General features: G+C 36.8%; 1 protein-coding gene across 1 annotated transcript in view; it reads right to left on the bottom strand.

Moving 5' to 3' along the window:
- LOC126483865 (calcium and integrin-binding protein 1-like) overlaps positions 1 to 17,476 on the bottom strand; it is a 43,254-nt gene extending 25,778 nt beyond the window's left edge. The window contains exons 1-3 of the mRNA XM_050107088.1: positions 17,339 to 17,476; positions 1,589 to 1,623; positions 1,010 to 1,257 (exon numbers count right to left, since the gene is read on the bottom strand). Coding sequence (XP_049963045.1) covers positions 1,010 to 1,257; positions 1,589 to 1,623; positions 17,339 to 17,389 — 334 coding nt within the window. The 5' untranslated portion in view covers positions 17,390 to 17,476. The remainder of the gene's footprint in view (positions 1 to 1,009; positions 1,258 to 1,588; positions 1,624 to 17,338) is intronic.
- Between the last annotated feature and the right edge of the window lie 969 nt (positions 17,477 to 18,445).

Below are 18,445 nucleotides of genomic sequence, written 5' to 3'. Positions count from 1 at the left end.
TATTCGTATCATCACCATTTGCTAGTTTATATGTAGATGAATACTGTTTGAGAATGTGTTTCTGGTCCCAAAACTCAACACTGACAAAAACTGGAGTAGAAAACAGAATATCATGACTTTTTTTAAAAAAACGAAAGAAAGAAAGAAATCTGCACATTCTACATTATCTGCTCTATCCATGTTGACGTTCATTACGTCCCTTCCTGACATGGGAGTTTATCATAGTAGGAAAGCATCTCATGGAACTGGAGACAATGTTATACTTTAAGACAAAACAATTCAGGTTTTATGCACTCTGGTAAAACAGCTGAGTTGAAGTTCAGAATAAGAGGGGTTGAGCTGCCACTACTCAATGCACAAGAGATCTGTAAGTGTAGATTGCATGTTCCTGTTATTAAATGTCCCAACTGCCAATCATCTTTTTGTTTTATTCACATGTTCAGTTACAAGTCATTCCCACATGTAGAAAGTGTTTATGCCAAGGACAGCCACAGTATTATAATAAGCACCTGAGAATGACATAAATGTTTGAAAAACAGTTATGTGAATAACACTACAAAGTAATTAGCAACTGGAGTTTGATGTCAATAAGCTTTTGATGCCACTGACTGTTCATGAATGGACTTCAAATTTCAGATCTGAGTTTTTTTCAGATTCCTACACTCAAGTCATCCCTTGCAAAATTTTATGTATGTGAAGGATGCTTCACTTTTTCATATGTCACTTATTCTTTCTTCTGTCAAAATGGGAAACTGTTTTGAAAAACCTCACATGGATGCATGCAGTCACTGTCATTAATTCAATGATTCACGTCACAGTTTCAATCATATGGTCACAAGTCCCACATCCGTGTTTTCACATACGTGAATTTCTCTGCAGAACTACTACATTAATAACAGTAGTCTTAAGCATAAATTGAAGCATACTAGTCTGTTTTGCTATCTGACATGCTACATTTCTATAAATGATGTATTAGAGACAAGTTACACTTAAGAGAAAAATCACTTACCAAATATGCGAAAGGCATGCTCTGCCTTTACAGCCTTTGGAGCTTCATCGCTAAATACAGACATCATATCAAGAAAATCCTCAAAAGTACAATCACCATCATGACTTGAACTAAATATTCGACAAATTCTATCACCAAATGGATTAACTCTCAACTCTGGATACTGCAAAATTTTACTCATTGGTAACTTTGCATTCTTATTATGGCCAACTTTCTCTGGAGCAAGGGATTTAAATTTCTGATGAGCACTGCAAATAAAAAACAAATAATGACAAAGATGCAGGTTATTTTCACCTGACGTAAAATTTTAGCTTAATGCAATGAGAATTTCAATAACGGTACCAGTTCAAGGAATTACGGAACTTGAGAAGGTAGATGTGTAGGTAGGTGTGTGTGTGTGTGTGTGTGTGTGTGTGTGTGTGTGTGTGTGTGAGAGAGAGAGAGAGAGAGAGAGAGAGAGAGAGAGAGAGAGAGAGAGAGAGAGATTATTTTCCATCACTGCTTCCGATCTGAGAAGCAATCGGTAGAGGGAACTGATGTTTAACCATAAACATTATTTAAAAATTTGGCTATACTTACTACAAAACCTCCTTCTTTGTGAAGTATGTCAGATCCTGCAACAAAAATAATTCTAAAGGTAAAAAAAAGATACAGAAAATGCTTTGTGTGTATTGTGCCTTTTCTAAGATTTTTTTAACCAACAAGCAACTATAAAATTAATTAAAACCTAATAGAGAACAAGGTGATTTGACAGACATTTTATTTAGCAAGCCAGTTTAATAAATTAGTACAAACTAAGAAACAAACATTTGAGTCATTTAGACTATGATAAACTGCTCGTGTGAGATGAAGAAAGGCAAAAAAAGTAAGTTTGTCCAGTAACAGCCCCCAACACATGAGAATTTTAAGGTGTCAAAGACAAACAGTAAAAACATTTACTAAAAAAAAAGGTGTGCGTTAAGCATTCCTGAAAAGCAGCAAAGGACATACAGGTATTTCATTCATTCCATGCCAAGTGGTTCCCAATCTATCACTTCACATACCATTCATAATTGGTGTGTAGTTACCTATGCACATTACAGGTAATTCCATAAATCCTCAGCTCACAATATTAAATATTTGGAATCGAGCAGCCCCTTAAATCATGGTTGTTGAAATTTTGTGATAAGGATGCATATGTTTTTGTTATTTCTTTGAATGCATAACCTACATGTCTGCAAGTTGGTACACTAGTTCAATGGTTTGCATGTGTAAGCTACACAAGTTTAGAGTTTTGATATAGAGATATTTACTTTGAGTAAAGTCAAGAAATTTCATGTAACAAAACATGTTCAAAGCTCAGGTAGAATTATTTCTTGACATAACTGTTATAGAAAGTTACGCTTTTAGAAATTTGTTCTCTATTAGTTTGTCAGATATGTAAAATTTATCTTTCTGGGTGGACGATTCTTGGGATAACTGGAGGCAAATTTTTCTCCAGAAATGGTTTTTCTTGATATTTAGGCAATTTTAAACGCTTTATATCTTAGAGAGGCCACTTCTAATGCAGTTCAGTCAACATTAGCTTTATCAGCAAAGAGCCTTAATTTCATTCTCGTACGTTTCAGGTATTTCCAAAATTATGTAATGTACATTCACACAAAATTTCGTAAATGGGTAAACACAACAGTTTGTTGACTAATTATAAAATACATTTTGCTGGCAGCATAATCCCATAATATCATTCTGAGCTCTTATCCAAACTTACAACGAAACTGCACTTCAAGTCATAATGAAAAAATTCATATTTTGACACTGGCATCCAACAGTTGGCCTTCCAGAAGGACAGCTACAGTATTAGAGGTTTCTCAGATAATTGTGAAAAAGTCAGAAATCAAAAATTGATATCTGTATTTGGCTACACTAGGAAAAAAGTCTGAGCAAGGTTTTGCCTCTACTGCAAAAAACTGTGTGAGCTTTTCAGTATGGGGAATTTAAGAGGCTTTATCCAGGAGTGAAAGAATGTTAAAATTGATGGGATAAAACTAAAAGTGAATACTAAACAATTTAAAAAGAGACATTTATTGCTTATTGGAATTAGTTTGGCCCTGAAATTAGATTTTACAAATTCTGACACCTCAGATCTACATGGTGTGCAGTGGCAGGATTACCCAATATGCACGCTGGGTGAGTTTGTGCCATCCATCAAAATGTGAAATTAATGCTTACTAGTAGCACTTTCCAAAGAGATTACACATTTTAATGGACCTGATCAGAAAGAAGAAGAGACAATGAGTACAGTCAGTAAGTGCGAACTGATTTTACACCATAAGAGGGTATTTTTCACTGAGAAGTATTTTATTGAGACAGTGCATCATGGATAAATAGCTGATTACATAGTGGAATTGTCCACAAAAAAGCATTGACTTTAAAATTCATTATCTCATTTCAATAAAATTAGATTTGATATCTTAAGATTCTGATAGAAAATGTGAAGCCTGGCAAAGAAATAGCTCTGTTAACAATCCACTGAAAATTATTTAACCGATTAGAATTGTGTGTATTGTTTCTGTTGGAAACAGAAGCACACCGCTGTGCAATTCTACAGCGATTTATTTTCTTGAAAATGAACAAATACAGTGCAAAAGTATCTGCAGTATAAGTGACAGCCTAAGGAACAACACAGTACTGCATTGCAGAAAAGTATGTACTTTTGTGTTGGATCTGTTACCCAGTACAATTTTAAAAACTTTATCAAGGAACAGTCAAACAACTGGTCTCAAGGACTGAACCAGCTTACAACACCCAAATGAATCACATAATTCAATTTGTAGGTGTTTTGTCAGCAAAATATCACAAAAATTAAATTATTTTCCATTGACAATGCCCAATGAGAATCATAATGATAAGCTAATAAGAAACACATTTTTATGCATTCAAACAATGGAAAATCCAGGATGGAATGTAACAATATTATGAAAAGAAAAGTTGCTACTAACCATAAAGCAGAGATGCTGAAGTCGCAGATAGACACAACAAAAAGACTGTCACAAATAAGCTTTTGGCCATTGGGGCCTTTGTCAATTGAAACCATTGTGGTTTCAGTTGCCTGAGACTGCAGTCGTGTGTGTGAGCTGCATTTGCATGAGAAAAGAGAGAGAGAGAGAGAGAGAGAGAGAGAGAGAGAGAGAGAGAGAGAGAGAGAGTGTTCATAATATTTTTGGAACGAAGTTCAACATTTTATAGCAAGCAGATGGGGACTTAAGATTTCTGCCCATGAATAAAGAAAAATATTCGAGGAAATTATCCTTAACAGACAGTTCAGTTCAGACATCTATCAAAGACAAATTTGTAGTTGGTAAATTGTTTTTATCTCTTCATGAAGAGAATTAAGTCGATTATCCTTCCAATAATGATTCCAAATGCAGATTAGATTAAAAGACAAACAGAGAGGTCTATATGTCAAAGTTATCATGATAGTGGCTGAATGTATCTCAGTGCACATACGGTACATAGTTGCTTACATAAGAAAATTTACTGTTATTTGCATATCAGGCATCTAAACTCAACAGATATAAACAAACATATACCACTTCTATTCCATGTGGCTCTTTTTTGTGTCATCAGTCTTTTGAATGGTAGGATGGTGTCCTACCATGACTCCCTCTACCCTGCCAATTTCTTAGCTCCTCAATTTGTGGAAGGCATTCCACTACATGTTTCCCCCTACTGTTTTTATACTCATCAGCTTCATCTACTATCACCAAAGTTATTAACTGATGTCTTAGTATGTCCTATCATCTTTTCCATTTTTCTTGTCAGTGTTCTCCATATACTTCCTTCCTTGCCAATTCTGCAGAGAACCTTCTCATTCTTATCTTACCAATCCACCTTTTTTTACAATCCTTCATAGCACCACATCTCAAATGCTTCAGTTCTCTTCTTCCACAGATTCTCCGCTGCCCACACCTAACTTTGAAACACTGCTGTAGTCCAAACATACGTACAAAGAAACTTCTTCTACAAATTAAGGCTGATGGTTGGTACTAGTAGACTTCTTTTGGACAGGAATGGCTTGTTTGCCTGTGCTTGTCTGCTTTATTGCTTCTAATGCAACAGAATTCCTTCATCTACTTTGTGGTCTCCAACTTTGATATTAATTTTATCCCTAATCTCATTTCTGCTACTCCTCATTTTTGACTTTCTTCAGTTTACTTTCAATCTTTATTCTGTGCTGATGAGACTGTTCCATTCAAATGATATTTTAATTTATCTTTACTTTCAATGAGGACAGCAATGTCATTAGCAAATCGTGTCACTGATACCCTTTCACCATAAATTTTAAACCCAAACCTAAACATTTCTTTTATTTCTGTCATTGCTTCTTCAATATATAGATTGAATAGCAGGGACAGAAGGCAGCGTCCCTAGAATGAAATTTTCACTCTACAGCGGAGTGTGCGCTGATATGAAACTTCCTGGCAGATTAAAACTGTGTGCTGGACCGAGAGCTGCTGAGAGAGTTTGGAAGGTAGGAGATGAGGTACTGGCGGAATTAAAACTGTTGTGCTTGGGTAGCTCAGTCGGTTGACAACTTGCCCGCGAAAGGCAAAGGTCCCGAGATCGAGTCTCGGTCCGGCACACAGTTTTAATCTGCCAGGAAGTTTCATGACAGCGTCCCTGTTTTACGCCCTTTTTAACCTGACAACTTCCTTCTTGGTCTTTCATTCTTACTATTCCCTCTTGGTTCTTGTACATACTGTGTAATATTTGTTGGTCAATTTGGGGGAGGGGATCAAACAGCAGTCACCGGTCCCATCACATTAGGGAAGGAAGTCAGCTGTGCTCTTTCAAAGGAACCATCCTGGCATTTGCCTGAAGTGATTTACCGAAATCATGGAAAACCTAAATCAGGATGGCCGGACGCAGGTTTGGACTGTTATCCTTCCGAATATGAGTCCGCTGTGCTAGGGCAGCTTGCTCGGTGTGTAATATTTGTCTTTTCCCACACTTTAACTCATTTTCCTGAAAGTTTTGAACATTTTACACCACTCCACATTGTTAAATGCTTTTTTAGGTTGAAAAATCCATGGAATGTGCAGTGATTTGTCTTAAATTATCAAACACAGTTTGAAAACTGTACTTTTGGCACCATTCCTTCCCTCCAAGCTGGTTGTCAACTAACATACTCTTGATTTTTTTCCCATTCTTCTGTAGACTATTCTTGTCGGCAACATGGATGAATGAGCTATTAAGCTAACTTTTCCATAGTCCCTACATTTAGATACCATCACTATCTCTGGGATTGTACAGATGATATTTTTTTGAAAGTCTTAAGTTGTGTATAAAGTTTCATATATTCTGTACACCAACTTGAACAGTCATCTGATTTCCACAGCACAGAATGATCTTGTATATTTCAAGGGAATATTATCTATGCCTTCTACTTTGACTGTGAGACTTCCAAACAAATGTTATACTCTGACTACTCCTGGATCCCCTTTGTCTTTTGAACAGACTCCCATCTCTTTTTCTAAAACGTTATCAGATCATTCCTCCATCTGGTATGGACCTTCACTATACTGTTTCCACCTATCTGCTCTCTCCTCCATGTTTAAAAATGGAATTGCACTGTTAACACTGCAATTTTTCCTTTTAATTTCACCAGAGGTTGTTTTGACATTTCTGTAGGACTATGCTGAATCTATCCTAACAACCAATTCTTTTTTGGATTCTTTATATTTTACTTGCAGCCATTTTGCTTTTGCTTCATGCACTTCTTATTTATATCATTCCTAAAGACATATACTGGTGTATTTTCATTATTTTCTGAGCATTTTTGTACAATCCAATACCTGATTTCCTTATTAGGATGCAATTATGAAATGTAGTCATAGGTAGGCCTAAATTCATATCAATCTATACTTTTCATAATATTATTGTTATTCCACCCCATGGACTTTCCATTGTTTGAAATACCATATTAGGAATACAAAAAAATGTGTGAAGCTAAATGCACTATTGAAAAGGATATGAACAGAAAAGAGGGCTAAAAATCAACATTTGGTTTATAGTGCAGCATAAACGAATATATACATAATTTAGGATGGTTTCAACTTTCAAATCATACAGTAATTTCTCATGCCAAACAGCATATAGTAAGATGACAGACATACTAATTTCATCTGGAATAGTTCTGATTGAGGGCACTTTGTTACTTGTATCCAGCTATGTTTTGACCCCAACAGTAAGATTCCCAACAAGAATAGAAGGGCATGGTGCAACAGCAACTGATAATATATTTCAAAAGTCAACTGTCTTCCATTAAATAAATGTGAGCCCCATAATAAATGGCTTATATGACCACAATGGTCAAATGGCAACAATAAAGCACCCTTATAAATCAAGTACAGGCCTAACTAAGAAAGGAAACTTCAAATTACAAGAAATTGTAAATGATTACTCTATTACATTATTTGGGGAGAATTTATAGGAGAAAAAGTGGGAAGAAGTGCACCAACGACACACAGTAGATGATAAATTTAATTATTTCCTAAAACTATGTTTCCAACATAATGAACACAGTTTTCATTTACAACAGGAACATTTACAGTGGAAGCCAAGAAAAATGATGAACAGCTTTTGGGATTAAAATTCTTACAAGTAGTAGAGAGGGAGCTCAGTTTATAACAGAATCACCATTTAAAAATTCATTACAAGCAATAGTTCAATTCTTTCAGCATGCCAGCAAAAACATACAAACCATATATAACGCATAAAAAAGTCTAAGAACAGAATAAGAACAATCTGGGGCCTAATTAGGTACAAACATACCCAATAAGGCAAGCGACATTCAACTACCAGATGACAGAATAGCAAGGGCGATGATACGGAATTCAAATCATTGGCTATTAAGTCAACTTTTCCTAACAGTAGCTGAAAACAGGAGGACAAAAAATTGGTCCATCAAAAGCAGATCAATTAAACGTGTTTAGGCAGGCAATGCATACTCCACAATCCTTACATCACTAAAAAGAAGAAACTCTTCTAGCAATTATTGTATCTTAGGCAAAATAGGCCTAGTAAAATCTTATGCTGATTCACAAGTGTGACCCCTAAGTCACAAACAATGAGTCAAGATGATTTCCTGAAAGACTGGAGATGCAGAAGTAGTACCAATGTACAGAAGTGGAGACAACCATGTGATCTCTCCCCTCGTTGTGCTCTCTCTTTCCCCCCCCCCCCCCCCCCCCCCAAAATTTAGCTTACAACAAAATACTGTAACATTTCTGGGCACAATCTTAGGGAGTTCACTTTGGCTTCCATAAAGGCTTCTCCACTGAGATGGCAATACATGAACTTACTGACTCCATACTAGTTGAGCTAAACAAGTAAAATTACACTGCTAGCATTTTGGGCGAACTTACAGGTCCTTTGACTGTGTGGATAATAAAATGTGGTATGATATTATGGGTCTTTCCCTTGTATAGGTGGTATCTTAACAGAAAACAGAGGGTCACATTAACAAATGACATGACAAACAAGATTAGATTTTGAAGTGGGAAACCCTTAAAGATGGTGTGCTGCAAGTTTTGGTGCTGCTTCTTCCTGTTACTGGTCTACAAAAATTATGTACTTGGTATGGAGAAGGTTCAAAAGCTGTAACATTTTCCAACACGAATAAAGAAAAATAAATAAATAAATAAAAATCAAATTCACTACCGAGGCAGCCAGGAGAACAATGTAACAGGCTTACAACTGGTCCACAGCCAACAGCATAATCCTTAATAAATCTTGTGCAGTTCCAGACTTATAAAAGTGACAAGTACCATAGGTAGATTTTTAGATTAATCATGTGGCAACTACAAATCACTTTAGAAATACAAATACAATATAATATATACATAATTAACAAATTTACAGACATACTATTCATATAATTTATCATATCTGCTTTAGTATCCAAGAAGTCTGAGGGGTTTCCTGGGTGCCAATTTGGAGGGCACTCTTCCACACTGTGCCTTACAACCAATCTCAGAAAGCCACAGGTGTACTCTGCAGTGGTAGTCTTTCTCAACCTGGACAGTAGGTCAACTGCATCTCCTGTGGTTGTTCCAGATTCTGTCCTCTGGGGCAGATCAGATTCCAGTGATTTGTTGTTGTCATGGAGGAAGCTGTGGGGGAATATTATTATAGCACTCTTTCCTCCAAACATTGTTGAGATCAAATTTATGGTCAACCAGGTTGCTAGCTGTTCTGAGTAGGGATGCCTGCAGAGGAGCATGTTGCAGATTTTCTTATGCTCTCTGAGAAGGTTATCCTTTCTTCTTAGGTTAGGTGGTGGAATGCGACTCAGATCAGGTAGCCAGAATACTGGAGTGGATTTGATTGTGGCAGTAACAATATGCATTATTTGATTTAGTTGTGTGCCTACCCATAGGTGCCCATATGATTGTGTGTGTGTGTGTGTGTGTGTGTGTGTGTGTGTGTGTGTGTGTGTGTGTGGTGGGGGAATTAGACTTGCAGCATTTTTAATGTTTTGGAAGATGAATGGTGACCTGTAAGTATCCATAAAAAGAATTTCCAGTTATGACCCCATTAGGAACCTACGTAATACCAACTTTTAAACCAATTTCTTGAAAGAAAAGCACCTGACTACACTAATTTTTTTTTTCATTTGCCTAAGAGCTGAGGGGGAGGGGGGGGGGGGGCACAGCAAGATCCCTCACCACCTTGCTCCTGGGCATGGACATCCTTGTATCTGTCAGCTTCATGTGGCTGCTGTTTACCCAGACAATGCTGCAATATTCTGCCACTGAGTAGACAAGGCCAAGGATGGATGATCATAAGGCTGAAGCGGCTCAACCCTGTATTGTACCACATAACTTCTGCAGATCATTTCTCAACCTCAATTTAGCAACAGTCTTTGTTAGACACTGTTTAAGCATAACTCCAAAGTACCATGGATATTTGTTATGGGCCAGACATTTACCTTCAAAAAGTAAATCTAGTTCTTGGTGGGCTACTATATTACTCAGATGAAAGCAATGATATTCAGTTTTGTTAGGTTTCAGTTAACATCCTCATTTACAAAAGTACTGTCCTACTCTACTTAGATCTTTTTTTAATTTGTGTGTGGTAAACTTGATTTGTTTGTGCTGTGTTGCTATCACCCATATCATAAGCATGAAACTTCAAAACTTCCTGGGCCGAGTGGCTGACAGATCTGCAATATATAAGCTAATTAGTAGTGGGGGTAAGGCTGTGCCTTGAGGTAGGCCATTGTTGAGGGTCTCCTAGTTACCAGTTGTGTTAACTGAAATGGTCTGTCAGTCAGAATATTGCTAAACAGTTGTGATTTTCTTCTGATGGGTAACTACATAACGCATCTAATAGAAGACACCCTACATCCACACAGTATCATAAGCTGCAGACAGATCAATAAATACAGTAGAAGTTTTTAATTATTTCTGTGAGTCAGATTCTATTTAAATTAGTAGTGAAAGCACTTGGTCCATACAGTTTCGAAATCTGGCCAGTTCAACAGGAATCTTTGTAAGTATTCTGCTATGTATTCTGTTATACAGCAGTGATTTTTATGCCACACTCAGGACAATAACACTAAGTTTGAGGTTTACTGTTGGGTTTATGTTGTTGTAAGATGCCAATGATTCTAATCTGTTTCACAAGTTTTTGAATGGGTCCTGTTTGTAGAATGTTGGAGAAAAAATGTGTTAGCCTTGTTTTAGCATAAGGTAATTATCACAGTGAAGGAGGAGTTCTGGATGCATATTGTCAAAATCTGGAGCTTTATCTGATCCACAGTCAGGGGACTTTAAATGCTGTTTGGAAAATGACCAAAGATTTTTGTGGCAGCATAATTCACCCCTTTCACAGTCAGATTTAACCCACAACAGTGAAGATCATCTTCTTCTAGAGTTGTAACTATGTATTTTGCTATTATTTATGAATTGGGATGGGTTATTAATAAAAAAAAAATTCATAGGCAAATATACGTATTGCGAAGGTACTGTGAATATACTAAGTTCCTTAAGTAAATGTCGGCAAGGTGATCTTGGGCCCTCCCAGGGGACACCACCTTATAGTAGGCACCTTCAGTGCCAGGTGGGAGGGTCTGCATGCTTCGTTGAAGTCGAGAGCTATGCCAGCAGTAGCATAGCCACTGGCAGGGTCACCCGAGCTGGATTGGTCTCGACAGAGGAGCAAGACAAAGTGTGTCCCACAACATAGGGCAGGGAGGGCTCTAGAAGCGTAGTGAAGCCAGCTTCCCTAGAGGAGTAAACCTTATACAACTTATACAAATCTTGGTCCTCCAGGTTGGGGGTTGGGCATGGGGTTAATAACCCCAAACTGTAAAAAAAAAAAATAAATAAATAAATAAATAAATAAAAGAGAATATTATGAAAATTCAACAGAAGCCTCGGAAACTGGACGGAAAGCATGTATCACGACCCCAGCAAAGGAAACTGATAAAGGATCTAACAGTAGCATTATGGAATGTGAGGACAATGTTTCAGCCTGGAAAAATGAAAGAAATAGCCAATGAAATTTTAAAATTCAAATATGATATCGTAGGGCTACAGGAAATAAGATGGCAAGGGAATGGGCAGATAGATAAACCTGAGTACTCATTGGTATATAGTGGACCAGAAGAAAGAACAGGCCAACTTGGAACAGGGTTTATAACAACTAGGGAATTTAGGAAAAGCCTTCTAGAATATGAACCGATAAATGAAAGGATGTGCAGACTCAGACTACGAGGGAAATTTAGGAATATATCAATAGGTAATGGACATGCACCAACAGAGGAAAAAGATAATATAATTTAAGAACATTTCTACGAAGACTTGGAAAAAGTATTCTGCACAGTACCTAAATATGACCTGATGCTAGTAATAGGAGATTTTAATACAAAAATAGGGAGGAATGAACATCCATATGGAGTTTCTGAAAAATATTCACTACATGAAGAAAACAATGAGAACAGATACTTACTATACCAATTTGCAGAGAGGAATAATATGATTATTAAAAGTACCTGCTCTGCTTTCCACACAAAAGGATCCACCTGGGTACTTGGAAGTCTGCAGCCAATGGAGTGGTCAATCAGATTGACCATATTTTAGTGACTGCACACCACTCCATGTCGGTTACAGAAGTACGGAGCTGCAGAGGACCGAACTGATTCAGACCACTTTGTGATAAAATCAGTCTTGAGAGAGAAACAGCCATTAACAAATGACAACAAAATAGGACAATATAGAGAATTAAGAAGAGCTAACAGAGTGTGCAAGAGAAAGAAAAGAGAGTGGAATAAGAAGAAATTTCGAGAACTAGAAGAATTAAAGGAGCAGAGCAAAATAAGAAAGTTCTATCATGCCATAGGGAAAATGAAGAATAGATTCCAACTAAAAACAATGGCCTGTTCCAGTAAAGATGGGAAAATGATAAGGGAGGAAGAACAGATAGTGGGCAGAGTATTTCAAAGAGACACTAAGCACCAGTTATAAGATGAAGAGACAGATGCATAGGAGGAAAGAGTGGAGCTGGAAGTAGACAATGAAACCAATGAGGCAAGAAAGCCAACGCTACAAGAGGTCTCCCAGGCTCTGCACAAGTCAAAAAACAATTGAGCCCCTGGGGAAGACAGCATAATTGCTGAATTTATAAAAACTGGTGGTGAGGTTGTAATAAAGGAACTGCACACATTAATATCAGATATATGGGAAACAGAAACTATGCCAGATAATTGGAATAATAATTCCCATTTATAAGAAAGGGGACAGAACAGCATGTGAAAACTATTGAGGTATAACACTCCTTAGCACAGCTTATAAGATCTTCACAAGTATATTAAATGAAAGGATACAGAAGTGTGCAGAAGGCATACTAGGGGAATATCAGTGTGGCTTTTGACCAGACAGAGGAACGAACAACTGATCAGATATCTGTGATAAGACAAATGATGGAAAAGTTCTATGAATATGATATAGATCTGCATTTCATATTCATCAACTTCAAACAAGCCTTTGACAGCATAAATCGGCAAGAACTATACAGAGTACTGAAAGAAGTTGGTATATGTACTGAACTAATAAGACTAATCAGAATGACAATGACAAGAGCAAAAGTAAAGGTCTTTAGCAGAACAAGTGAAAGCTTTGACTTTAATAAAGGAGTAAAGCAAGGTGACAGTGTCTCCACTGTCCTATTAAATATAGCCCTCCATAGTGTAGTAAATAAAATAAACAAAAGAGGCACCATATTTATGAAAACTAGCCAGATATGTGCATCCACTGATGACATTGCTATAGTACGAAGAAATACCAATACACTCCTAGAAAGATACTGGCCGCTGGAAACAGAAGCCTTAAAAATTGGCCCCATAGTAAATGAAAACAAAACAAAATATATGGTAATGTAACAACCTGAGGCCAGAAGAACCCCTAAAAACCTAAACATCAATGGGAAATGCTTCAAAGGAGTGTCCTCTTTTAACTACTTGGGAGCCCAAATAACAAATGATAACAGTATGGGAAAGGCTATAAGGGAAAAAATACAAACAGGAAACAGAGCTTACTTTGCAAATATGCAACTTTTCAAAAATAGCCTTGTTACAAGAAAAACTAAACTGCTAATATATAATTCCCTAGTCCGTCCAGTTATCACATACGGGTCAGAGGTATGGACATTGACAGGACACGATAAAAATGCACTAAGAACCACTGAGCGGAAAATACTACGGAAAATCTATGGGCCAATAAGGGAGGAAGAAGGCTGGAGAATATGCTACAATGCCAAGTTAATACAACGCAGGGACACAGTAAAATTTGTGAAAGCACAGCGAATACGATGGCTAGGACACTTTGAGAGAATGGCAGAGGATAGAATTCCAAAGAAGATGATGAAAGGTGTGATCCATTCAGTTAGGCATAAAGGGAGACCTAGAAGAAGATGGATCAATAAGGTGATAATGGATATCACCAGTATGGGAGTCCGGGAGTGGAAAACAGCTGCAAATAACTGAGAACTGTGAAGGAAGATTGTTGAAAAAGCCAAGGCTCACTAAAGGCTGTAGCGCTACCGAAGAAAGGGTAATCTTGGGTAGGCTCCAGCTATTATTCAGATTACATGCTTTCATGCAATGAATACTTTTTCTCTTAATGATGAATCACCCCAAAATATGACGGCATACGAAAACAATGTATGAAAATATGAATAGCAGGCTAATTTACTGTTATATTTAGGACCAAAATTTGCAACAGCCCTAATAGCATATGTACCTGAACCTAATTGTTTCAGCAGATCATCAATGTGTTTCTTCCAATTTAATTTCTTATCTGTGCACAAACCCAGAAAGTTGAAATATTTTGCATTAGCAACAGACTTCTGTTCGAAGTACATTTGCCAATTGTGTTATGCCATTTACTGTACAGAATTGTATATACTGATATCAATATAATAGAGGGAAACATTTCACGTGGGAAAAATATATCTAAAAACAAAGATGATGTGACTTACCGAACGAAAGCGCTGGCAGGTCGATAGACACACAAACAAACACACAGAATTCTAGCTTTCGCAACAAACGGTTGCTTCGTCAGGAAAGAGGGATGGAGAGGGAAAGACGAAAGGAAGTGGGTTTTAAGGGAGAGGGTAAGGAGTCATTCCCTTCGTCAGGAAAGAGGGATGGAGAGGGAAAGACGAAAGGAAGTGGGTTTTAAGGGAGAGGGTAAGGAGTCATTCCAAGGGAATGACTCCTTACCCTCTCCCTTAAAACCCACTTCCTTTCATCTTTCCCTCTCCATCCCTCTTTCCTGACGAAGCAACCGTTTGTTGCGAAAGCTAGAATTCTGTGTGTATGTTTGTGTTTGTTTGTGTGTCTATCGACCTGCCAGCACTTTCGTTCGGTAAGTCACATCATCTTTGTTTTTTGAATTGTATATACTAATATATATATGAAACAAATATGCTGTAACTTACCAAACGAGAAAGGGCTGGTGTGTTGATAGACAAATAAAAAACAGACAAACACACACACAAATATTCAAGCTTTCGCAACCCAAGCTTGCTTTATCAGGAAAGAGGGAAGGAGAGGGAAAGACGAATGAAGCAACCTTGGGTTGCGAAAGCTTGAATATTTGTGTGTGTGTTTGTGTGTTTTTTATTGTGTCTATCAACATATCAGCGCTTTCTCGTTTGGTAAGTTACAACATTTTTGTTTTTTGTCCTATAGCATTTTCTGTTGAAAAGCCGTTTTTAAAAGCAAACTGACATTTTGTCAGTACTTAATTTTTACAAATATGTGAAGCTATTCTTGAATACATTACTTTTTCAAGAATTTTGGAAAAAATTTTCAGACATGATAGTGGGTGGTAGTTTTAGCATCAGACCTATCCCCTTTTTTAAGTAATAGTTCAACAATAGCATATTTTAGTTTGTCTGGAAAAATGCCCTGTTTCAGTGAGCTAGTACACATATGGCTGAGAATCCTACTGGCTGAGAACAAGCTTTCAGTACTCTGTTGGAAATGCCATCAATTTCATGTAAATTTTTACTTTTGAGTGAATGCATTACTTTCCTAATTTCAGTAGAAGAGGTGGGTTGAATTTCAATTTTATCAAATTGCGTAGGCACTGCCTCTTCCGTATACAGTCTTGCATTTTATAATGAGTAGCTGGATCCTACTTCCTTTACAACACTTAAAAATGATTATTAAAAATATATTTTTACTTCTGACTTTTTGTTAACTAACTTTTCATTGAGTCTGATAGAAATACAGTCTTCCTGCGCTCTAAGTCACCCAGCTTCCCTTTTAATAATATTCCAAATTGTTTTAATTTTATGATCAGATGTGCTAATCACAGACATAATACACATACTTCTGGACTTTTGCATAATTTTTCTTCATACGGTGTAGTAGTTTCTATAAGGTTTGTTTCTGGATGATTACTCCTAGTTATATTTCCCTTTTCTGTTTACAATATTTTTTATCCCTTTAGTAAGTCATGGCATTTTAGATGTTTTCTTATAATTATGTTTCACTGTTTTCTTAGGGAACCTTTTCAAATATACTTACAAAGGTATCAAGAAATAGGGTAAATTTTAAATTGGCATTGTGTTCCTTGTACATCTCATCCCAGTCTAAATGTTGCAAGTTTTCCCTAAAATTTGAAATTGTTAAATCATTAATTTAACACTATTTTGGAGGACTGTTTTGTGTTATTGTATGGAGTTATGTCATACACTGTAACTAGAGCCTGTGCATCATGATTAGACTGACCATTCTTAATAGGAAAAGCTTTTATTTGATTAAATTTATCTTGGACTATAAAAACATTATCTAGATCAGTGTTCTGCTTTCCTGTACCACCCAAAAACCAAAATCAACAACAGATGTCAAACTGAAAGAACTTAGTAATATTTATCATACTTTCTATTGGAATGTTCTAGAAAATCTACATTGAAATCCCTGCAAACTATAATCTGCTTCCATATGTCTACAGTTAGTATAAAAAAGAATCCAAGCTTTTCAAAAACAACTGAATATTTCCCAATAGGGACCTACATACAGTTACAATTATAAAAGTACCATTATTTGGCTTAGTTTGTTTTATTCTTTTACATTTATTTTCCACTGCCGGTTTCGAATAACCTGGCGATTTATCATTATATGATACATTGCTAACCGATTCGAAACTGGCAATAGAAAATAAAAAATTGAAGAAGGTAACAAAAGGCGACTGGTTGCAGTAATTTGCGGGAACCTTCTGTCGTCAGAGTCACAGTGTTCACACCCACAATAAAAATTTTCAAATGAAAGAATACTGCGTTATGCCCTCCTATCACAATTTCTAAGTGTACGTTGACTCGGAAAAGTACATTCCGCGTTAACGCCATGACAAAAGCTCTTGGCATATCCAGTAGGGCCTACACAATATAAACAGCTGATAATTAATAGCTGATGGAAAAAAAAAAAACAGCAGCCGAGTACGACAGGAGTGGTAGTCTTGTTGTTTTTTTCCAAAGTAGTTTTTTTTCCTAACATACAATTACCAAGTAATTTAGAATTACCATACAGTCACCAATCTGAACACATTAGCGCTCGTCGTAATTTGTTGTTAGCATGTCTTATGTAATTCAACAATCATTGTTTCCCCATGTTAATGCATAACTTGATTCGTTCCACATTCGTGTAAGCCCTTCTTCGCGACGGGATTTATAGAAGATGAATGAAAGAAAGGAATGAGTTACTTAAAACTGTGCACATTTATCACAACACCGCTCAGCGTATCTGAACTTTTTTTTGTCCCATACTGAATTTTTTACCTGATAATCTTGCAATTCTTCTTCTGTGAACTGGCTTTTCCCCTGCCCCATCCTCACATCCACCGAAAAACCACACCTTTCTCCTGTACCACGTACCTGTCAACACATGCTTTCTAATTGTTTTCACCTCAAATTCAAAGACACTACTACAGTTGTTGACAGCAAACCAAAGATCTTATCGTGGTAACAAACAGGTACTACACAGCATTGTGTTTATTTTTCAAGTATTTTCGTATTACTTCTGTATGAGAGGACATTATTATAGCCCATACTCATGAAGCTAAATTTTACGCTAAAGATTATCAGGAAATAAAATTTAAAAAATTCAAATGTGATCACAATAACAGCAATACCAACAAGAATGAGGCACTGTTCCATTTGCTACCGTGTGGCGTTGCTGGGCCGCTATGAATTAATGTTAAAATCTTTATAAAGTGCTTAAAATAATTTCGTTTCTTTATTGATCATCCAGTATGCTGTCTGCAAAATAAATTCAAGGGCACGCAGCCACGTGCTAACACAACATTTGGATGATGTATCTCATCGCCATTAGTAGGAGTTCTGAAGCTACTGAGGTGTCAGATTTTTTTAATGTCATTTTTTTTGCTGATGAGCTTTATTCGACCACTTAAAAAATCCCACCTCCCTCGGGGGAAAGAAGGTAGCCCACTGTAGAGGATTAGCTCGGATGTGTTACTGAGGGTTTCCAACTTATTTCGGTTTATTGTATTGCCGCTGAAAGTAATTTTTACCTTTGCTTCTAGATGCATCGAATATACAACATACAATTTCAATATGCTTTATAATATGAGTTGTTTCAAACTTGACGAAAGGGATGGAATGGAACTTCAAAACATTCCAAAATATATTTCAAATGGCTATATTCACACAGCCCGTCAACGGGATGGAACGGGTCATCAGCGTTAATGGTTCTTGCTGAGAGAGTTTTACGATGACGTTGATGAAATGAGCGGTGCCGTCGCATGTTAACATCGGAAGTTAACCTGTTTTCATCGTACTCGCACATGTAATAGTAGAGGCTTTAGCGCTATTGCGTCTTTTAAGTCTTTATTTTAATTTTCTGCTTTGTTTTCGTGACACACTGCA

This window comes from Schistocerca serialis, chromosome 6, assembly GCF_023864345.2.
Source record: "Schistocerca serialis cubense isolate TAMUIC-IGC-003099 chromosome 6, iqSchSeri2.2, whole genome shotgun sequence".
In the NCBI taxonomy this organism is placed as follows: Eukaryota; Metazoa; Arthropoda; class Insecta; order Orthoptera; family Acrididae; genus Schistocerca; species Schistocerca serialis.
This window is presented reverse-complemented; position numbering and strand designations above follow the sequence as displayed.